Here is a 23,721-nt window from a genome sequence, read left to right on the forward strand (position 1 = left end):
GGACGCGTGATTGGAAGCGGGAGTGGACGTAACGGAGAAACAGCAGACGCAAGAGCAGAGAGGGAGGAGAATCAACGAGGATATACGTAACCGGGATCTCAGCTGTATTAGCGGAAGACAGGATTCAGGCTTCCAGTGACAACCGAAACAGCAATATGAGGAACTAGTCCCGGGAAGAGCGAATCAAACATGGATTAAACATACGCGCTCTCTCAACTGACTGCCCTCGCGCCGCCATTCATTCAAATTATCGAGTAGTTGCATTGATTCTACGTCACATATAGCCTACCGTATCGTACGTAGTACAGCACCAGAATTGCTAAGTAAGGTAGCCCACCTCAGCAAATAGGCAGACTGTATCTGATCTTTAAATCCGCGTGCTGGACCAGACACAGCGTTGTAATTTATGTGATAGTCCTTTGTAGGATTTACTGTTTTGCTCACTGGTTTCCTTGGTGGTTTTCGAGGCACCAGCAATGTTCCCTGAATTACTGGTAAGTATTCATCCAACCGGCACCCAGCAACGCAGTAACGTTATCCTTTATTTTGTGCGTTTAATGCTAATGCGCTTGTTGTGAACCTGTCAGATAATCGTGATACTGTCGTGACACAGACCATCACTGGCAACTGTCTGCTGTCGCTACCGATATTTCCAGCTGTAAAAACTTTACACTGTAAATAGGTCAGTGTGTTCTGATAGTTTTCTGTTTGTACGACTACTAACAGCACGAGACCATGTCACCAAATGACAGATTTGATTTAGTGCTCAACATTTGAATTCGCAGACTGTTGCTTTATCGTTGCATATGAATGAGCATTATGCGCTTCTTACTGCGATAAAAAGGGGGGGAAAGTCCGCAGTAACACTTTGCAGCACGCTGACCTTGATCGAGTTGTCCCCTGGCTTGTGCATTGTGTCAGCGCGAGAGATTTTTACCTCGGACTCTAGTACTCGAGTCGAGACATGTCGCATTACCTGTCCAGCATTTCAGTCTGGAAACAAACTATCCGAGCGACTGATCTGCTTATATTCTTGTAGGCTACACGTCGTCGCTGACGTAATTCAATTGGTACAAGAACGTAGTGATTTTGTTTGGCTTTTAAAAGTCTGTGGGCACTCTTTGAAGCAGACTTGAAGCAGTGTTTATGTTTATCAAATGTTGGCTAATCAAAAGCTGTACGTACTTTACTCCTCACGATCGTTTCCCACATTAAAAAGTTTTACACTAAAATAAATTGTTTATTATTGCGAAAGTTAAAACTCAGCTTAAAATTATGTCCTCTGAGTCTGACTGGAGATTAAAGTCACCATGAAATCAACACGGACCATTTCTATTTTGATGGAAATATTGCAGTGTTTATTAAAAATTATTTATCCATGCTCATCGTTATTTTATTTTTAAATTCATGTGCCCTCGTTATCTTTACTCAAATAACTCCCCCCCTCCCTCTTACACTTACATCTATCTGATGACGTGTTTAATGGCACGAGGGAGGGGCAAACCACAGATCAAACAATCCAATCAATTCCAGATGGACAAAATCAAGTCGCGTCCTTCATTTTTTATGTTTTTTTGTTCGTGAAGCCATTTAATTTAGATATACGTCACGATAGAGAAGAAAAGACTATCGCAACTTCCGTTTAATCTTGATAAAAGCTGATTTGTTATTTATGGAGCCAGTTGGGGGCAGACATGTTGAGATCACGTAATGTGACCAGCCGAGTCTGTAAAATCATTGTTATTGAACATTCTTGGAATAAATTAATATGGGTTGATTCCAGTAGCACCTCAATGCAGTACATGAGATCCACGGGGAGGAGTCGGATCACGATCCAAGGGGTGGAGATGGGTAGGATTAGGGTTGGGTTTAGGGATCAGGGGGCTTTGGAGTTGGATAGGTTTAGGTATATGTAAGGTGGGAGGAGTTGGATCTGGATCCGACTCCTCCCCATGGATTTCATGTTCCGCAGTGAGAATCAACTCGTTGATTCTGCAAATAGCACATTTTTACTAACTAAAATCTCTGTGGTTTTGCATCCTGCCTGTAGATGTCAGTATAAAGCCCAAACATTACTTGTTTTTTTTGTTTGTTTGTTTTTTCACGGCAGTGTAGAACGCATTGCCTTTTAAAAGTATACTCCCATTTGATAGTGTGCGTAAACACAGATGGTGGACATATGCGCGCTAGTAAGTTTCATCCTTGTCCAGTGTCTGCGCTATTTCTCTTCGAAAGTTATGAGACATACAATACTAGACAACTCAAACTAGAGTTGCGGCATCTACTAGTGCGGCAAGTACTATGCTGATGACTAAATTTGTGTCTCGTGCACGTATGCATACAATAGCGCAGTAAGCGCACACGTACGGTACCGGTAAAAATCTAACGTTGCAGGGCTCAAGTCCAAGATGACTGCCATATAATCCGCACAACAAAAAAATATTGCTGATTGCACTTTTTTTTGCACGTTGCCTCATAGTCAATTGCTTGAGGCAATTTTTGAAACCGTTTTGATCATTTACATCTACTGTATGGGTTATATACGTGATTAAAAAGTATATTTCTAATTGTACAGATACTTTATAGAAACTGTCTGGAAGTTCCGGTTGACTAGGCCCCTATTGAATGTGATCGTGAATCTCTATTCTTAAGAATTTGTAATCCAGTTTAGCAATCAACCCTTCAATGGTCAAGGCTCACTGAACAAGGTCACCTTTTGAGGTCTGCTCTGACAGTCTTTGCTCTACAGTTGCATGTATGGATAATGTAGTCGAAGTTCAAAGACTAACACACAGTACTTATCTCTGATTTCTCTGCCGAGAATTAGATTTACATAGTAATCTTTACCTTCGAAATCAGTTGATCACTGCTATTATGCTTTCATTTTACACACAGCACCACCTGACAACTATACTTACTAGGTCTTCATGATATATCATTTTAGCATTGATATTGCAATAACTTTGTAGCTTTAACATAGAATAATGATATTTAATTTATACAGGGAAGACTATGCAGTGTTATTTTACACCTGATTATTCCATTTCTGTACCTGGATACTGTTAGACTTGCCTGAAAAACATAAGCTAAAGCACTGTTTATTTCATGTGTACCTTTGTACTATTGTATTTATCTATGCTTGTAATGTGTTTCTTATTTTATAAGCAGATTCACTCCACTACAAAATCTCTCCAATCATTCTTTCCAAATAGAGCTATTCATCTGAAGAAACGGTTTCATATCGCAATATATAGTCTGAAAAACAAAATATCGCAATGTCAGTTTTTTTTTCCAGCATCATGCAGCCTTTATACTGACTACTGTGACTAGTGTAAGAATAGGTTGGTTTAATTCTAAAAAGCAAAACTAGTGTACCTAAAAAAAAAAAACCTTAAATGGATAGTTCACTTTGAAATTAATTTTTGATATGTTTTAGCCTACCTCAAGGGCATCCAAGATGTAGGTGAAAATACTTGTTTCCACAGTATTTTCAATTTTGATATTTTAAGTTCAAACCATTCTTGTCTGTCAGTCATATAATGGAGGTATATGGGGTACCTCCATTATATGACAAAAATATCAAAATTGAAAATACTGTGAAAAATAAAGACACCTACATCTTGGATACCCTTGAGGTAGGCTAAAACATATCAAAAATTAATTTCAAGGTGAATTATCCCTTTAAGGGATAGAAAAAAAAACCACAAGTAGAAATCTTGAACTATTACAGACCATGCCAACAGCAACATTGAAGTCTAAAACAATTTCTCTTTTGTATTTTTAAAATGTGACAAAGACATTCAGTTCATTTAAATCATCATTCATTAATGCTGTTAGTTACACCCTATCTCTTCATAAGCTACCTGTTATTAAGTATAAGTCACTGAAAGATAAAATTAGTATATTTGGAGGCCAAAAACTGTGTCGGTTGTCTAAATATAATGTATGCGTATGTACAGTATATGAATGGTTTCTGGGCTTAGTTTTCTGTAAGACAACTTCGCCTGCCCATAGTTTTATCAATGCACATTTTTTGTAAATCAGTTGTTTTTTTATGGTTCTAGTTTTAGTTAATTATAATAACTATGCAATTACCCATATCTCTTTTATAAGAATTGTCTCTCAGCTGTGAACCACATTGTGTTTGCTGTCACACAGAGCCGTTTTGAAGTTACTGTGGCTGTCCTTCAATCCCCTCCAGTGACTTTGACCTTTGGAATGTGTCAGAGAGCGGAGGGGGAGGGGGAATGTTGTGTGCAGAAATCATATGAGAGTATCCATGAGTCTGAATGCATGCCGAAATTGCGTGAATGACAGTGAGCAAGACCAGAGAATGGTTGCTTGGTAGAAAGACAAAGAAATGGTTTCTCCCTCAGTCAGTATTTTGTGCCTAATGGTGAAGGTGGTGAGGGGTAAAACATGGATACGGTGTAATAAACACAGATTAATGTGGGGTACAAATCAGGCTCTTATACAGCCCTGCTAGAGGTTTATGTGACATTGGCCAGGATTGACTCATTTTTAAAAGAAAGAAACAATGCTGCTGTGCTGAGACCACATTTACAGCTAATGTTGTCTGATTAAATCTGGCATTTTTGTTAGATATCTGCAATACTTTTATGGGAGGTTTCATTTAGCTTGAGAAGATGTGGTTCAGACTAATGGTGGTTTCGTTTTTATTTATTATTTAGCAACTTAATAACAATATGTGCCTCTGCCGAAGCAATGCATTTTACGAGGCCTTGTTTTTTAATGCATATTCAGTCTAATATTTATTGTGTTGATGTATCACTAATTTTCTCTATTCTTACCAGGGTTCCTGATACCCAGTGTGAACTGACCTGCAGTCTTCTGACTCCAAAATAAAGTGAGATTTTCAGCATACGCAACAAGACTAAAGACCTTCGGCTTTTGAGCAAAAGGTAAGCTAATTGATCTCTAAAAAAGCTTTTTCTCTTATTTTTATTCATTAATTTTAACACTATATCCGTTTTAGAGGATTATGTAATTTTTAAATATACATAAAGTATATTTTAAGTCATTCAAAAATAGGTATTCAGCTGGGAATATAGTAGATGTTTGTATCAGAGTTCAGACCTGTATTTTGAGTCACTGATTTTTCTGTCTCTCATTACATCAAACTTAACTGGCTTGAGCTGAAGGAAATCTATAACATGTCTAATTTTGTTTTATCAATCATTATTGAGGATTATCTGAAATTACTGTACATATGTGGCTGCATATGAGCAACTCTCCTCCATCCTCCTGAGGGCAGCCAATGACTCATGACACGTTTGTCGGGGGGAAAGTGAACGAAGTTCAAAGATGCGCATTGCTAACTAAACTACGCTTATTCGGGAACACAGACGGATTTATTTGTGTGAGTCAATGCATATCTATTTTTGGGTACATGTTCTCCGGTAGAGTTTGGAAGACGTGGGACGTATCTTGATCTTGAATGAGTAGGTAAGTTAGCGAAAGCTATGACGTTAAGCTAGATAACCATTTGGCTGATTCTTATGAGAGCAACACAGATGGACTTTTAAACCTGTATGTTAAGTTAATAAGAATTCAAACGAGCATAAATCCGGATGTAGCCTGTTTAGAAGCTTTACAGACCAGACCGACACGTTTGATAAAGTAGCATAGCACACCGAAATAGCTGTTTTTACATTCAAAATGTGCTTATTGTTAGTATTTAATCATCTTTTTAGTCAACCGGTGAGCAGTTCTTAAGTGAAAAACTCCGAATCATTTGACTGATGATAACTGTCATGCCCGATTCGTAATGAGCAAAACCGAGTGATCTGATATGATTTGACTTATATGGGTCGAAAAGTAACGTTAGGTTGCTTTAAAAAGCGTACTGGAAATATATTTACGAGTTGTTTTTAAAATATTTATATCAACAAGCGAGATTTGGTTTTAATAAATAGCATTAAAACGTACATCACCCCGAGAGGAATAAATAGCCCATCGTTTAATGTAACTGTTAAAAATGAAAAAAGCTCCAGGTGACTTTGTTTTCATGTGTTGCTGCAACAAACTTATCTGGGCTGGGGCATATCAATTATGATAAGCTGGCCTGTTAATACAACGTAATAAACAGTAATTTGTCCCTAAATTCATTTTGCTTTTCTGGAGCGTTTTAAAGCATGAATATGCCACGCGGTGATGACAGGGACCACGTGATTACGTAAAAACGCGATGACGAGTGAAACGACTCACCGTTGGACTTCAAACGCCACATCAAATTTCTCACCATTTAAAGCCCAGCTTTTCAATTTAATAAGCCTGATCGGAAATCGCATATATCAGCAAGGTTTGCCTGAACTTCTGCGGGAGAAACGCCCTTGCGTGATGATGATGATGATGACGATGGAGGTTGGTACGATAGATACCACGTTTGCCCCTTTTTCTTTGTAGACTGTCATGATTTACATGTGTTTGAACCCTGAACCGGAACGTTTCTCCATATCCGGTTCGTTCAGTTTGATGAGGGATTTAGAGATCTCAGCTTGTCCTCACGATTGGATACTTTACCTCCTGTGAAGCGGCGCGTGTCCTCACTGTAGCCACGTGATTGGGTTCAGTGGGAGAGTGCTCAAAGAACCGGGTAAAGCTAAAGAATGAGATCAAGTGACATAAGCGCCATTACTGTCACTGTTGATTTCCTTCACACATCTTCCATATTCATCATATAAACACCATTTTGTTGGTTAGGTTCAGAGCTCAGGTTAATGCAAGTGTGGTAGAGGCAGAATGAACATGTTTGGCAGAAAGTACAGTGGACTTGGAGGCAGTGGGGCTCAGTTACATTCTGCACACTTGCCAAAGTTGCAACACATCACATCACACACAATCTGGTGAAAGGGGAATAGTGTTTGTGTGATATCTGCTGAGGACAAATGAAGGTGGAAATGTGGTTTTTGGCCGTAATCCGAGTGGCAGAGAGTGTAGGATCATGATGTGAGTCCGTATATGTGCATTAACCTGTATATTCAGAAAATGTATGACTAGCTGCTCAATCATAACGTCCACAACCCTGGTATTGCTCCAGTAATCATGAGGAGCATTTATCATTGCAGGTTGTGTTCCCTACTTGGCAGTCGTTACGCATCTTGGGTAATTTTTTATGTGAAATTGGTGGTAGACCCTATTTCTTTTTCGCTAAATGCATAAAATGGCAAGATAAGCAAATTTAAGGAATGGCATCATAGGTCAGTTTATCCCCGAGGGGGGTTTATGAACTGTGGGTACCATGGAGCGGTTAAGAGTCTGTAGTAGGGCATCTTTTGTGGAGGTATAATTAGACGATTGGTTCCCTCTCCTGGATTAATGACCCTAATCTGGTGTGGACTGAGTCCATGGCACTGGGATTATGGATTTGTGCACAATTCTGCCATGTGCACAAGTCATGTGCATATATCTGTTCTGTTCTGTAATGCAAGGGCTTGTAATAAATTTCCGTCTGTTTGAATTGCCATACAAGTGACGTGTAGATCTTGTTTGATTGGCTTTGCAAAGCAAAATTATGAATACTGAACCTATGTATTCATACTCGTTAAAATGCTCTGATACTATTTTGCAAGCTGAATGAAATCTCAAGAATCAATATTAACATTGTCTAAATGTATTGCAATTTGCATCCTTAGAGTTGCTGTTGTTTGAGCATAAGTGATTGAGTGGGAAGATTGATTAGTTGCAGTGAATTGGTTTGTTTGAATGTTTCAATGGAGAAAACAAAGAAAACAGTTCAGAGACTTCCCAACAGTGCTTTGAGAGTGAGGACATAAAGGTGTTTGTTCATCTCTGGGCTCGAATGCTGTTTGCTTGCTCAGCATGCACCTGTGTGTTAACAAAAATAAAAGAGCAAGGATTACTGAAAAATAAAACTTCTTTAAAAATGTTCTTTTAGACTTGCTGCATTTCCACTGTAAGGCCTACTGCACATATTCAATATTTAGACACGTAGTATTTTTTTTTTGTCCTGTCTGTTTACATTCACTTAAAGGGACAATGTGTAGGAATTTCTCCCATGAAAATGTGTTGTGGAAACACGTTGGCCTTGTACTTTTTGTCCCTCTCAGCTATTATAGTTTTTCAAGATGGCGGAACTACATGGAAGCCTCCTTGGACCAACCCGTCGCTTGTAAATAAAGATAACAAATTCTTAGTTTACAAGGATAAGGGAACCACCTTTGTCCACCTTAGAGGACATATATTTATGAATTAAAAAATATTTATTTTAAATAATAAAATACACAAAAGTACACATTTTCCCTTTAAGACAGTCTGATTGTGTTTGCACTAATGATTAGATTCTCAGAGGCTAACAGCACAGTCTTGGATTGAGTTAATTTTTAGCAGTAGCCTTCACAGGTTTAATATGGAGGTGATCTTTCTCCTATTAAAGAATGTCCAGTAATTAACTTTTCCATTAAGGTGATATTTGCCCACTTAAAAAGATTTCCAGTGGCTTTTGTACTTTTAAAAGGCTTTTTTATGCTAACCTTATCAAATTCTTGAGTGCAATCAATAAATTAAAATAATACTACAGGGCTGTTAATTGTGTAAATACTGTTATTATAACATTAATTTCTTTTAGATATCAAATTTAAATTTTGAATATATAAGTTTGAAATAATGGGGGGGAAATTAAATGGTAGGCTACTAGACAACTGCAAAAACAGATGATATTGTCTAAAATGTTACTCACTTAATACTTGATAATGCACACAGGGGCATTTTCTCTCTATATCTTGAATCTGTAGACATTTTTACTCATGTCAGTGTCATTTTTGACCCAAACCTTGATACTTTTTGACCCTGGTTGTTCTGTGACATTACATGCATCACTTCATTTTGAGTCTGTTGATTAATTAACCTTTAGGATTCAGACATAGGCCTAGCAATTCCCATGGATTCATTTTATGTAGGTCAGAGTCAGATGGTTGGATATCAGATATCTGATTTAAAGGCATATTTGAAAGTGTCGCAAATCAAATGCGTAAGCATTCAGTGTTGACCTCATCAAGACAACGTTGATGATGAAGTTAAAACTAAAAAGGTCCCTCATTGTCTCACATATTTCTCCTCAGGTATCATGTCTTCCAGAGAGCGACGCTCCGACCTGTACATAAAGGCTGAACCCAGCAGTCCTGAGGGAGGAGGAGGAGGAGGTGGAGTAGGAGGCGGCGGCGGGAGGACCAGCCCGGGAGGAGCGTCCTCAGACTCCTCTCAGAGTGCAGGAGGGGGTTCCAGAGGAGAGGGTGCTGGCCGCTACTCCCCGCCCCTTTACACCCCTGCTCTACGTTGCCATTTTAAGGAGGAGGGTGCAGATGGAGCCGAGGAGGGCTCTACCGGCAGCGGGGGAGGCCGCTGCAAGTATGCACTAAGCACGCTTCCCAAAAGGCTGTGCCTGGTGTGTGGAGATGTGGCGTCTGGCTACCACTACGGAGTGGCTTCATGTGAAGCCTGTAAGGCTTTCTTCAAAAGAACCATACAGGGTAAGCATGTCATACTGTGTAACAGATTCACTTGTCGTTACAGATAACTTGTAAGTAAGCCAAGTGGTCTGAATCAGTGTTTCCTGCCCCCCTGAGAGCCACCGCCTCAAATACGACGTGTATCTATCCAGGATTGAATGTGATGAGATAAAGAGTTGCATTCTCTGAAATAAAACCAAGAACAGCAAGTCTAATTAAGCAATAGCTGTTGTTTTCCCTATCATCGTTTTTGAAAGTATCATTACTGACTGGTTGTTCATATGACATTTAGTTAAAAGATATTGAATTCTTTTGGTAATATTTAAATAAATAAATTTAAAAAACTAGGGCTGTCAAACGATTAATCGCGATTAATCGCATCCAAAATAAAAGTTTGTGTTTACATAATATATGTAGGTGCACTGTGTATTATTATTTTATATATATATAAATACACACACATGCTTGTATATATAGTATTTAAGAAATATTTTAATGTATATACTGTATATATATTTATTTATAATTTGTATTTTATATAAATATTTTATATATAAATAATATTTTTTCTTTATTATACATGCATGCGTGAATAATTATACACAGTGCACCCACATATATTATGTAAACGCAAACTTTTATTTTGGATGCGATTAATCGTTTGACAGCCCTAAAAAAACTATATTTTAAATAAAAAATTTGAATTAGTTGTATTATTGAATGATATTTATTGTTAATAAATATCTATAAATAGAAATATTTAATATTTTTTATGAGGAGTAAGTGGTTTCTCGCTCACTACAAAACATAATTCTATAGGAAACACTGCTGTGAACTCTAGTATAACGTCTTCATCTCCATCCAACAGGCAATATTGAGTACAGTTGTCCCGCCTCTAATGAATGTGAGATCACCAAGCGCCGCAGGAAGGCCTGTCAGGCATGTCGCTTCACCAAGTGCCTCAAAGTAGGCATGCTCAAAGAAGGTGAGGTGGCACCTGGCCAGCACACCCAGTCCTCTCTCTTACGATACCGAAGTATCTCACGGTGTACAGGCAGTGCCAATGCCCTAATGCCACTTTCTGTGTTGGGTGTAGGAGTCCGCCTGGACAGAGTCAGAGGAGGACGGCAGAAGTACAAGAGACGCCCAGAGGTGGAGAATGCCACGTACCAGAGCGCACCGATACCTTTAAGAAAAGAGGGAGAGAAGGGTAATAAAATATTATTTTAATAACTGCTTTGTTTTTATATTTTTATTTGATTTGATTTAAAACAGTTTTGAACATTTGATAGATAAACTTAAGCTTGACTTGATTATTTAGCTGAGTAATGTTTAGTTTGTTTCTCTCAGGTTCATCCAGCATCATTGTGTCTCATCTGCTGGTGGCGGAGCCAGAAAAGCTGTTTGCTATGCCAGACCCCTTGCAGCCCGACACGGCCCAGCGGACGCTCACCACTCTCTGTGACCTGGCCGACCGGGAACTAGTTGTTATCATCGGCTGGGCCAAGCACATTCCTGGTAAGTGAGAGCCAGAAGAGGAACTGCGAGACTGTGTTCTGGTGTCGGGCTATAAGTTTCTCATTCTCCTATTACTTAAGCTGAAGTAAAACTACCACACGGTTATGCCATCCTCGACCTTTGACAACATGAATCACCGTCTGATTCATATTGCACATGAAACTAGAATGTACTGTCTGGATAAGCTGTTCTTTGATTTATTGACTAAGGGCTTAAAGGGTTTTATATCAATTTGCCTGGAAACAAAGTTTTTTGGGGTTAATAGGGGATGAAAAAAAGTCATTGGATTTCGTCAGGTACCCCCTGCAAAAGTTTACCAGTTTAGTGGCATCATATATATATATATATATGAAGAGTTCAGATGCAAAAGCCTCTAAATGCCATTTGAAATTTTCTTCTTTAATGATGATTTTTATCAAACTTGTATATTTATGTTCAGTAATTTCACGTAAATAACAATTAATAGGTAATTATCATTGCCATTTAAGTGAAATTACTGAACTTTAATATACAAGTTTGATAAAAATCATCATTAAAGAAGAAAATTTCAAATGGCATTTAGAGGCTTTTGCATCTGAACTCTTCATATATATATATGAAGAGTTCAGATGCAAAAGCCTCTAATTTCACTTAAATGACAATTAATAGGTAATCCTCATTGCAATTTAAGTGAAATTACTGAACTTAAACATACAAGCTTGATAAAAATGTTCATTCTAGCAGAAAATTTCAAATGGCACTTAGAGGCTTTTGCATCTGAACTCTTCATATATATATATATATATACACTCACCGGCCACTTTATTAGGTACCCCATGCTAGTAACGGGTTGGACCCCCTTTTGCCTTCAGAACTGCCTCAATTCTTCGTGGCATAGATTCAACAAGGTGCTGGAAGCATTCCTCAGGGAGTTTGGTCCATATTGACATGATGGCATCACACAGTTGCCGCAGATTTGTCGGCTGCACATCCATGATGCGAATCTCCCGTTCCACCACATCCCAAAGATGCTCTATTGGATTGAGATCTGGTGACTGTGGAGGCCATTTGAGTACAGCGAACTCATTGTCATGTTCAAGAAACCAGTCTGAGATGATTCCAGCTTTATGACATGGCGCATTATCCTGCTGAAAGTAGCCATCAGAAGTTGGGTACATTGTGGTCATAAAGGGATGGACATGGTCAGCAACAATACTCAGGTAGGCTGTGGCGTTGCAACGATGCTCAATTGGTACCAAGGGGCCCAAAGAGTGCCAAGAAAATATTCCCCACACCATGACACCACCACCACCAGCCTGAACCGTTGATACAAGGCAGGATGGATCCATGCTTTCACGTTGTAGACGCCAAATTCTGACCCTACCATCCGAATGTCGCAGCAGAAATCGAGACTCATCAGACCAGGCAACGTTTTTCCAATCTTCTATTGTCCAATTTCGATGAGCTTGTGCAAATTGTAGCCTCAGTTTCCTGTTCTTAGCTGAAAGGAGTGGCACCCGGTGGGGTCTTCTGCTGCTGTAGCCCATCTGCCTCAAAGTTCGACGTACTGTGCGTTCAGAGATGCTCTTCTGCCCACCTTGGTTGTAACGGGTGGTTATTTGAGTCACTGTTGCCCTTCTATCAGCTCGAACCAGTCTGGCCATTCTCCTCTGACCTCTGGCATCAACAAGGCATTTCCGCCCACAGAACTGCCGCTCACTGGATGTTTTTTCTTTTTCGGACCATTCTCTGTAAACCCTAGAGATGGTTGTGCGTGAAAATCCCAGTAGATTAGCAGTTTCTGAAATACTCAGACCAGCCCTTCTGGCACCAACAATCATGCCACGTTCAAAGTCACTCAAATCACCTTTCTTCCCCATACTGATGCTCGGTTTGAACTGCAGGAGATTGTCTTGACCATGTCTACATGCCTAAATGTACTGAGTTGCCGCCATGTGATTGGCTGCTTAGAAATTAAGTGTTAACGAGCAGTTGGACAGGTGTACCTAATAAAGTGGCCGGTGAGTGTATATATATTCTGCTTTGTTAGTCGGGTGTTGGTTTGTTAATTAGTCTTATTTCCTGCTGTTTTTTCATGGTGGTCTATTATTATGGCTTTATCTATTTCAGATAAATGGCATGCACAGTGAACAGATAATGAAAACATAATGAACAGTGGTTGTACCTTGGTCAGACAGTGGCTATTGTGGCGACTGAATCATTTGCAAAATGGACCAGATCTTATGAAGGGCTCATTTTTTCCACTAAAATGAAGTAGAATATAATGGTACTAATTTTAGCAGCAAAGGTCCCCTGCAAGAGTAGCAGACATCCTCTTTTGAAATATCTTCTTTTGGTCTATGGTAAAAAAAAAATAAAAAAAAATCATCATGTTTACTCGTGCAAATCCTTGATCTTCTTGATCTTGATCTAGTTATACAGATGCTTTTTACTGGGAAAAGTGCTACTTACTAGCCAAATAACACTAAACTTGCCACCGGGTTCACAGACAAGGCTGTCTGTCTAAGGCTGTCAAGCTTTGTTTGAGCTGTTTTAACTGAAAGCAACTTAAACCCTGGCTTAATCTAAGACCTGTCTTTGAAACCGGGCCTTGGCGTTTGGAAGAAGAGCAGATCAGTGGCACGTTAAAGCTCAAACCGTTGCACAACGCTTTGCTATGGTTTCCGGGTTGAATGACATGTTTCCTGGATACAGTGTGCAACAGGGTTTGAGATACATTTTCCTCTTGTTTGGTGGGTGTGTCTAAAATGTCAGCCGCAACAGAGTGGTACATACATATAAACCACGTGGTAGACAGCTCACACATGCACAATGGGTGCAAATAAAGTCTTTTACAAATGTGTCCGCTGCAGCTCTGTATATGCAACAATTAAAGATATTAGAAGACATGTTTGTCGTAAGAGTTGTTTAGTAAAACTATAGCAGATCAGCAATAATGATGAGCCTAATACTCACAATAAAAATAAGACACAGTCTCGGAGGTAAGAAGTGGATTATCCTTCACCTGAAATGTTTGTCTTTTCATCCTGAAATGCGAGGCAAATGTTGGATCACAATAATTAGGAACCATATTTTCCACAAATCCCTTCACTCGATTGGGATGTTCTCTTTTATACTGGACGGCAAGGGCAGTGACTGAAACATCGAGCGTATTTTGCAGTATTAAACGTGTATTTATACCGATCTGGCTCTGAAAATTCTTCAAAAAGAACACAAAGAGTGGCCTTCTCAGCTGCCATAGTTGCCACTCTTGCATCATCAGAACAGGGTGTTTAACACACCACTGTTTCCGTAAAAAAAAAAAAAAAAACACGTTTTGCAACTTTTTGTGAGGGCTGAACGCAGCCCAGATGCCAATAGACCTTTTTCAGAGCAGCGCCATGACTGGTATGAAAATAAGGATGTGAGGGATAGACTTATACTGTGTTTTCAATCCCATCTGCCGTAAAAAGCCGTATAAATCTCCTATAGATCACTTATAATTTTCCACAGCTCATGTTGTCTGGAGTTTTTTTGTCTTCTGAAATTTATTTAGAAAGATATTTTTGCAGTGTTTCATCAGCAGAACAATCAGAAAACACTTTAAGTAACAGTACAACCCACCGAAGAGATGTGTGTCTATCCCTCACAGCCTCGCTAAACGATGGCACTTAAAAATGGTCTATGTGCTAATAACAGGCTAACATTTCAGGAGGCTATGTCAATGCCAGCTAGAAAACAGTTAGCAGATTGTTAATCAATGTTATTTTATGTTTCTCACATTTCTGCACTGCTGGAAAGTGCTGATCAATCACACCTCTTTGCAGAGAACAGGTACCTAAAGAAAGTTATAATTGAAGGGAACTGGAGCTGGTGAGTCAGAGCTAGTCAGAATGTGGAAGACTTTTCTCCTAATTGCTGTCCGAGCTCAGTCTTGGAAGGAGTGATTTCAAGTGCTTCAGTCAGTCTCTGGCTATTTTCAAGACCTCCAATTTTAGAGCACTATTGTGAGTGTCCACTGTGTCTCTGTACTCATTATCAACATCTCTCATCCTGCTCTCCACACTCTAACTAGATCTGAGATTAGCAAGCCTTTCTTAGTCTCTGTAGAAGGTGAGCAGCTGGCTTGCACAGGGTATTATGAGATTGACAGTGTCAAAAAGCTAAAAATGTCCCACTTTCTGAGGTAAAAGTGTTGACATTTATCATAAGCTTTTCAGAATTTACCAACAGTGCTGGAATTTCGCATCATGACGTTTTACTATATTGAATTCATATTTCAAAAGCAGTTTCTCAGAATCTCAAGTCAAAAGAAATGAGTTAAAATACAACATTAAAAACATTCTAACAGTATTAATTAGAACATCATGTAGCTTTTCTCAATGGCTTCAATTTTTCTAAAATAATTATTCAGTAAATTTTAAGGAGAACTCCGGTGCAAAATGAACCTTTGGTCTAATAAAACATCGGTACCTAGTCAATCGTTCTTTTGAGATTTGTTTTCATGATAATCGAATGTTTAGCATGAATGTTTAAAATGCTCCTGTCTGTATACACGAAGTGAACTGTCTTTATAAAGTATCTTCTTATTAAACGGTCTGTACACTTACAAAGTTCTCAATGCTTCGTTTTGCATGTATGGACCCTCATTTTGTTACTGTGTTAGTGGGAAGCTATTTTGAGCCTTGTTAGTGGTATAAACAAGCGATTTCTTTTTACGTAGCAAATTCCCCCAGTACTAGCATTATACGTTAAACATTCGATTATCATTAGGGTTGGGTATCGAGAATCGAGTATCGATTGGAACCGGGACTAACTTTTCGTTTTTCCCGGAATCGTTCAAAAGTTAAAATTTCAATTCCTAGTTTCGATATTCACAGTCCGCCGAGCGGAAGAAGAAACCGCTGAACAACACCAACGAAGAAGCGTCTACCGGAAGTGTTGGCATAACCGCGCGAGTCGAACATGAGTAGCTTACGTCGGCGATCCAAAGTGTGGCTTCACTTTTCTAAAAATTAACGAAATCTCGGCAAAATGCTAAATTTGTGACAAGTATTTGTGACAGAAGGAGTATTTCCTTCAGAAAGACTGTTGGTTAGCTAAACTTTTTTGACCCTGCCTCTTAAAAGAATCGAAATCGAGAATCGTTAGGAACCGGAATCGAAACAAGGAATCGGAATCAGAATCGTTCAAATTCAAACGATACCCAACCCTAATTATCATGAAAACAAATCTCAGAGAATGATTGACTAGGTACCGATGTTTTATTACACCAAAGGTTCATTTCGCGCGGGAGTTCTCCTTTTAGTGGTTTTCTCTTTTTCGTGTAATTTTATTAATATTACTGACATAATAGACTGGAAGATTTTTTTGACCATCCGTTTACGTTGATTTGAGACAAACCGTCTGTGTTTGTGCATGTTTTTTTATTGTATTGGACATGTACTTTTCAAGCTCTCTCTTTTTCCTCCCTCATCCAGGCTTCCTCTCTCTGTCACTGGCGGACCAGATGTCCGTGCTGCAGTCGGTGTGGCTGGAGGTGTTGGTGTTGGGGGTGGCTTACCGCTCTCTCGGCTGCGAGGATGAGGTGGTGTTTGCCGAGGACTTCGTGCTGGATGAGGAGATGTCTCGTGTGGCCGGTCTGACCGAACTCAATGCTGCCATCAGTCAGCTCGCACGCCGTTTCAGGGTCCTGCAGCTGGACCGCGAGGAGTTTGTCATGCTCAAGGCCATCGCGCTCACCAACTCAGGTGCGCTTCCTGTCCAGATTTTCCTATTAATGACTCATTCATTCCGCTTCTGGTCACCCTTTGATCAAAACCCGCCTGACCTGACTGAGTCACCGAGTAATTAAGACCAGACCATATTCTGTTTTGTGTCGTAAACGTACCCTTCTTGTCACTGTTTGCTTGTATGAATTCTTCCCCCACCTGGAAGAACCTATGAAACTTTTGATTACTGTAAATAATAAATTCAACCCCCGTATCTGCTTCACCCACAGAATCTGTATTTGTTATGCAAATACTGGGAGTCGCATGCTTTGAATCTTGAACACACCCAAGACCTCTTCCTTACGCCTCACATATCTGTGTGTACATGCTAAACATTAACCCCCACCAACAGACTTATCCATGGGTCAGTGACATTTAGCACACGTGCCAACAGTTAATAATTAGCACAAGACTTATATTATATGTAGTAGATTCATTTATTGTTGTTCCATGCCTCCAATTGTAACTGCTTCTCTCAGTAATCCTCATAGTAGACTTTGGGGAGTCAGAATTTCTTTGCACATCACAACAAACCGAATATAATGTCATGCTCTTCGTTATCATAAATCACAACAAAAATATACACTAGCGTTCAAAATAGTATGTCTTTTTAAAAAAAAAGAAATTCATACTTTTATTTAGCCTGGGTTTCCCCATGCTGCCTGCTAGGCAGCCTGGATACCATGAACCAAATTTTCGCCACAGCGAGTGGACCAATCACAGAACGGGGAGGGAGCGGCAAGACGTTGACGACGTCTATGCGACACATCGAAGCAGTTTGTTTATAATGGATCAAACATGACAGCAGACGCAAAGTGACCTTTCGATCCAGCCTTAGATACAGTACGCCAAAATTCACCAAAAACGATCTTTCGGGTTTACATCTACCTCATTTTATGCAAATTTTGCGTAAAATAGATGGATGGAAAAACCAAAATACAAAAAATGTCCCAAATGCACATAAAAATTTAAACATTCACTTGAGGTGGAGAAATGTTTTATTTCATTTAGATTCTAGAAGGTCTGTGCATAAACTATGATGGAATCACATTTACTGAATACATTAATTTAATTCATTAATTAATTTCCTATGACTGAATAATTTGCTCTGAGAAGAAAAGAAAATATTGTTCTGGTCATTTAGATATGGAAAAATGATTGGCCAATAATTGATACGTCACTTCAGATAAAGCATCTGCGACCAAATTTTATCAGATGGTTTTGTCTGCACGCTCTTAAGTCACAAGTAATTTATTCAGGGTTCCCACACCTTGGTTAACTTCAAATTCAAGGACCTTTTGACAACTTTCCAGGTCCAATACCCTCGAATTCAAGGACTAAATATGGGGACACATTTGAAGAGAGAGCAAGGTTACATCGTTTCCACGGTTTCAGCCTATTTTTGACATATTTCTCGGTGTGTCTGTGAAACATTGAGGTATCATCGTAGTAGTTTCGTGCACATTTGAACATCATGGCAACGTCCAACACAAAGTACCTCACACAGGAAACACTTAACGAAAAGTCTAAATGCACGTAACAAACGTAAATCGAGCAAGCTACCGGTAGTATGCATAGGCCACAAAGTGTTTGCGAAATAACACATGATAAAATATGGAATTTTTTCCGGAAAAGGACCTGTATCTATGTATGTTTATTTTCAAAAACTTTCCAGGAATTGTTTTTATTTTATTTTTTCAGATTCAGTGGCTTCAATAGTAGTTACTAATTCTATTTTGCATTAGTGTCTCTGGAAGTGGCTATTTTGTTCTCATAAACACTTGGGATCGAAATGTTTGCAGTCTTTCACATACATAATTAGCACCCTCACTAGAATGACATAATGGATTTATTTAGATATGATGATCTAAACACTCGGCCTCTTGTGCTCTCTTCAGATTCGGTGTACATTGAGGACATGGAGGCCGTGCAGAAGTTACGGGACCTGCTGCATCAGGCTCTGCTGGAGATGGAGGTCCAGCGACGCCCTGACGACCCCCAGCGTGCCGGACGCCTCCTCCTCACCCTGCCTCTCCTCAGGCAGACCGCTGGCCGGGCCCTCACCACCTTCTACAGCATCAAGACCCGCGGCGGGGTGCCTATGCACAAACTCTTCCTGGAGATGCTGGAGGCCATGATGGACTCGCCCTAGAGAATAAACGACGGAGGAATGAAGGGCGGCAAAAAGTTTGCCCCAAGTCTTTTTTTTTGTCGCAAGGGCTGCAAGAGCCAAAAGAGAACTTTTTTTCATAAGGGTTGAATACGAAGAAGACGCTTTGTGTAGCTGTCCGCTAGTACTGGTCTTTCACATCCAATCGTCCTCCTCCATTTGATTTCAATGGGTCAACCATAGGCTTGGGTCAGTTCAGACACTTCATATCTATATCAGTCAGTGTTAGGTAAACCACAGACAACGTGTGATTCATTCTGTCACCTCACGGCCATTTCTAGGAACTAACCATTACTGTAAACTCAGAGAAATTTACGTGCCAAGGGCGCCTACTGAGACTGCAGCAATATGAACTCTCACCTGAATCATACGATTCAGTGATTTCTCCTCATTTACTGATAGTAGGCCACCAATCACTACAGTTCCAATCAAGCGATTAAAGCTTTTTCTCTCCTTAAATGGGTGCATCAAAGGCACTTGTGGAAAGTTAATGTCTTTTATAATGCGTTCGCCATACTACAAGTGCTATCTAACTTTGTCCCGCTAGCTTTTTGTGGAATATGCAAAACATAAGTCAAGACTTACTGGAGATGTACACTGGTACTGCAACATCATATTACGGAAAGCAATACGAAAGACTTCCTAACCCATTTGATGTCAGCCATTTTTTTGGAACGAGAGGCTGCTCTGTCACGTCCTGCTTTGAAACTAAATTTAGCTGTGTGGAGTAGTCGCATAACAGACACTTTTTTTGATTGTAGAAAATTTCCAAGAAAACCAGGCCGTCTTTTGTATAATAGCCAGTTGTTTTAAAGATTAACGTCATCGCTTTTGGGATATGGACTGTTTGAACAGGAGACTATGGGTACTATGAATGCTGAACTGAATTAACAATGCGTCTAAATCAGGGTAAACGGAGTTTGTTCCTCCTGTAGTCCACTACTGTAGTTTTTTGCTGTGATTATTTGTTTGGACGCCTTGGGACCTTCCGGTGACGCCCTCGATTCATCAGATGATACTGGCTTGCTCGTCACCTCGTCCAGAGAAAAGATCATATTCCGTGTCGTAATCCTCCATTTTTACATGGACCCAGCCGCCGGACATTGCCTCCGTCATTCTGTGATATTCAAAGTCAAACTGAAAGCCTCTGTGGTTTAGAGCAACATTAAATGCAAATTGGAAAGCCTCACGAGATGGGCTCCAACAGAGCCGTCGCTTCGAGAGACTTCGTCGGGTTCTTTTAAGATATGTTTGCGTAGTCTCCTCATAGCTGTTTGTTTGCAGACACTCGTCTGATATTATATGCAATCATACTCCGTTTAGAGTGCTACAACTCCGCTACCTTTTATTTATTCGACACATGTGAAAACAGGAGGAAGAAAAGCCAGTTGCCATTTTGGCCTCTTTACCAATTTAAGTACTAAAAATGAAAACCACTGACGTGCAGAGACAGACCTCGGAGGTGACGCCACATTTTCAGGGTGATTTTCACTGTATGACGTTTACAGCAATGATTGTATGAGCGCTCTGAAAGTGGTTCACTGCAAATACACGCCATAGACGAGATGGAAAGAATCTTCCATGGTTGATGTTTATGATATTTTCAATCTGGGTCTGCAGACTAGTTTCGGCCCAAAAATTGTGATGCAGGCCTTTTGGATGATCATACGAGTTGCTGTTGCTCATGGCATGGTTTTAGTTTTTTTTTTTTTTTTTTCATATACTACTCTATGAAGCTTGGCCTCAGGTTTGGTATTGAAATAAAGCAATTCATTTGGGAGATTGTTATAAAATGTCTGTTTTGTATTGAATTGTTTTTTTAGATTTCTCTTTTTGTGGTTGAAGTACTAACTTTAAGACATATGAAAGCCAGTGGACATTATATTCCTGTCTTTGTGTGTGTGTGTGTGTGTGTGTGTGTGTGTGTGTGTGTGTTGTTGACATTTCTATTCAAAATAGTCTTGCCGTTCCAGGCACTAATATATGTGTTGATCACTGCAAACCTTCCTCTTTTTCTCTCTTTTCTTTAAAATACTGCCAGTTCGGCTGTTATTGGATTTTTGGTATATTTCAAGAAACTCAATATAATTTGATTCCATCTATATGCATTTATCAAAGCTAAAATACAAGTTTTTTTTTTCCTAACATTTCAGTATGTTTTTTTTTTTATATACACAGGAGTTAATGTCTCTCCTAAGTGGTTATTGGGATGTCATGGTTTGTGTACATAACCACGAATGAGTGGGTCCATTCAAAGACGGCTGTAAAATATGTCAATGTTTGTGTCAATAATAACTCTAATATAAGGATGATATTACAGTAGTGTTTTCATAATGGTAAGCATTATATAAAGCCATTTTGTCTGTCAGACTTAGAACATAACAAATGATTGAGAGATAAATTAAATTCATGGCTTGGTGTTTTTGTGTGTCTGTGTATATTTATGTAAATGAGCAATACCAGAATTTACCAAAATGTTGTTTTTCTTCACATTTTACTGTATTCATATACTGTAAATCAAACCTCAACAGTAACACTAGTGATAACAGTCAATAGTAATAAGTACAGTAAAGAGCAAATCAATATTTGTATTTCAAAATATTGTATTTAAAAGATTAAAATCTATTTTTTACTCAATTTGCGGATGTTTATTAATATTATTGTTCTGGTATTTGTTTTGGTTGAAGTCAAATGATTGTAAATGTCTGTGCTTTGTTTCCTTTTTGTAAAGCTCAGTGGTTCAGCAGTAGTGATACACTTTGTTCATATTGAATCACTGTGAAGAGAAAGCAAACACTAAAACAACGGGAAAAATAGAGGTATTTTAAAATATTGTCAGTGTCAATGTTTTTTTTTTTTTTTGTAATAAATTAACAACCGTCAGTCATCACTTGTCATTGGATTTCTATGTCGTTTTGTCATTATCCTTTCTGTTCTTTCATGTGGCCGAAAACAAATCGTCATTTTTTTTTATTATTCAAGACTTGTTTAATAGAAAATCAGTGAACATTCATGTAAAGTCTGGTCCATTCCATTGTCTTCTTTGTTGTATGCAAAACTGCAAATGGTGCTTGTAAGTTATTTATTTGATAGCTCCCGTTGTTTGCAGTTACTTTAAAAGTACATTTATATACATTTAGAGATTTTATAATTCGCTTCGTACCATTACACAGATAAATCCCTCAAAAAACATCACATCACTCGCACCACCTGCATACATGTAAACCTTATACTGCCCCGTGAGGTTAAAACCTGTATAACTTGATACTCGTTTACGCGAACAGCGCCATCGTGAGGCCATTTCGGATTCATAATTAGTGTGGAAAACCTCTAGGTCTGTTTTTTATTTCTTGTTGGGCTGCTGGGAGTTTTGATCCTGCATGAAATAACCCTGTAGTAAACATACCAGTTACTGAACAATATTTAAGATTCATTTAAAAGATTTAGCAGACTGATTCTGAGTGAGAAAGTAAATTTGCGTTTAGCACTGATATTGTGTTTAATTCAATGACATAACTTGCTAATGAAAAAGTAGCCTTTAAAGTTTAAACACATTTATGTTTTCCATTCGTAGTCACATACCATCATTATTTAGTAGCCTATCTTTAGATGTTGGAAATTAAAAACTTGGTTTCAGCTGAGAAAAGTCATTTTGAAAAGTCTTTCAGGAAGGGAAAATGGTTCCCTGATCCCTAACCCCACCCCTAATCCCACCCAACCCCACCCCCTGATCCCTAACCCCACCCCTTATCCTACCCAACTCCACCCCCTGATCCCTAACCCCACCCCTAATCCTACCCATCCCCGCCCCCTGATCCCTAATCCTACCCAACTCCACCCCCTGATCCCTAACCCTGACTGAAACTAATAGATTGGAGCCATTTTCTGAGTTGTTTTGTTGTTTAACATTAATTTGTGAATGTTGTACACCAACCTCAAACTTTCAAGACTATCAATGTTCTAAATTAACAACTTCTAAAAAAAAAAAAAAATGTAGGCCTATAGTTGTCTTTGTAAAGAATTGCTCGCTTATGTAGCCGCTGCTGTGACACTGACTGTAAACGCTTCCAGTGTGAATACTCTCGCGCGTCGTCAGCTACTGGTCATCGCGACAGCCAGTAGCCTAACTACTGCCTGTTTTATCCAGGGCGATATTACAGATGACCAGGGTAATTAGTTGGAATAAAAAAAAATATTCCTATGGCATATGGTATATTCTATGCCAAGTCATTATTCGGCTACAGATGATGTCAAAATGATCTTATGAATAAACATAATTATTTCCAGCATGACCAATTGCAACCCATATTGCATTACATGATATAAATCACACATTAATCTTTGATATCATATTTCAAGATTTAGAGTTAAGTGTGCCCAACCCTGCTCCTGCCGATCGACTGTCCTGCACATTTTATCTCCAACTCTAATCAAACACACCTGAAGCAACCAATTAAAGTCTTCAGGATCACTTGAAAATTAAAGGCAGGTGTGATTGATTTGGGTTGGAGATGAACTGTGCAGGACAGTCGATCGGCAGGAGCAGGGTTGGGCACCCCATGGATATCTCATGAAATGTGCCAATTTCCCCCCACAAACAGCACGGGTGTCCAGTGTCCACTGCCTAATGGGCTAAATGGCACCTTTTAAAAAATTACATTTAAAAAATATTATTGGCTTTCTCTTGATCTGTGGGTATTGCTTGGAAAAAAAATCCCCATTTACTCCGCATTTTCGGCCCTGCAGACATATTGCGTTTAAAAGTTTAGTTGATAATGCATCATTAAATTGAATG

General features: G+C 39.1%; 1 protein-coding gene across 3 annotated transcripts; it reads left to right on the forward strand.

Annotated features, from left to right (window-relative positions):
- Window positions 1–109: 109 nt before the first annotated feature.
- On the forward strand, window positions 110–21,813 carry esrra (estrogen related receptor alpha). 3 transcript variants are annotated; one of them, XM_039693659.2, is made up of 8 exons: window positions 110–494; window positions 4,815–4,922; window positions 9,102–9,509; window positions 10,357–10,473; window positions 10,585–10,698; window positions 10,839–11,006; window positions 16,466–16,735; window positions 18,655–21,813. In XM_039693659.2, exons 3-8 carry the CDS (start codon window positions 9,107–9,109, stop codon window positions 18,906–18,908), a joined length of 1,326 nt encoding a protein of 441 aa, XP_039549593.1. In that variant the 5' UTR covers window positions 110–494; window positions 4,815–4,922; window positions 9,102–9,106; the 3' UTR covers window positions 18,909–21,813. The 3 variants fall into 3 exon arrangements, with proteins under 3 accessions (XP_039549593.1, XP_039549594.1, XP_088980055.1); XM_039693660.2 differs by lacking the exons at window positions 110–494; window positions 4,815–4,922 and adding an exon at window positions 5,344–5,466; XM_089123929.1 differs by lacking the exons at window positions 110–494; window positions 4,815–4,922 and adding an exon at window positions 6,221–6,384.
- Window positions 21,814–23,721: the final 1,908 nt, after the last annotated feature.

The sequence above is a fragment of the Pimephales promelas genome, chromosome 19, assembly GCF_988280905.1.
Source record: "Pimephales promelas chromosome 19, fPimPro1.hap1.1, whole genome shotgun sequence".
NCBI classification, from domain to species: Eukaryota; Metazoa; Chordata; class Actinopteri; order Cypriniformes; family Leuciscidae; genus Pimephales; species Pimephales promelas.

Coding starts and splice junctions, on each gene's coding strand:
- esrra (XM_039693659.2), top strand. CDS start 9,107: ATGTCTTCCAGAGAGCGACGCTCCGACCTGTACATAAAGGCTGAACCC. Junction 10,474..10,584: donor AGTAGGCATGCTCAAAGAAG/GTGAGGTGGCAC, acceptor TGTTGGGTGTAG/GAGTCCGCCTGGACAGAGTC. Junction 16,736..18,654: donor CATCGCGCTCACCAACTCAG/GTGCGCTTCCTG, acceptor TGCTCTCTTCAG/ATTCGGTGTACATTGAGGAC.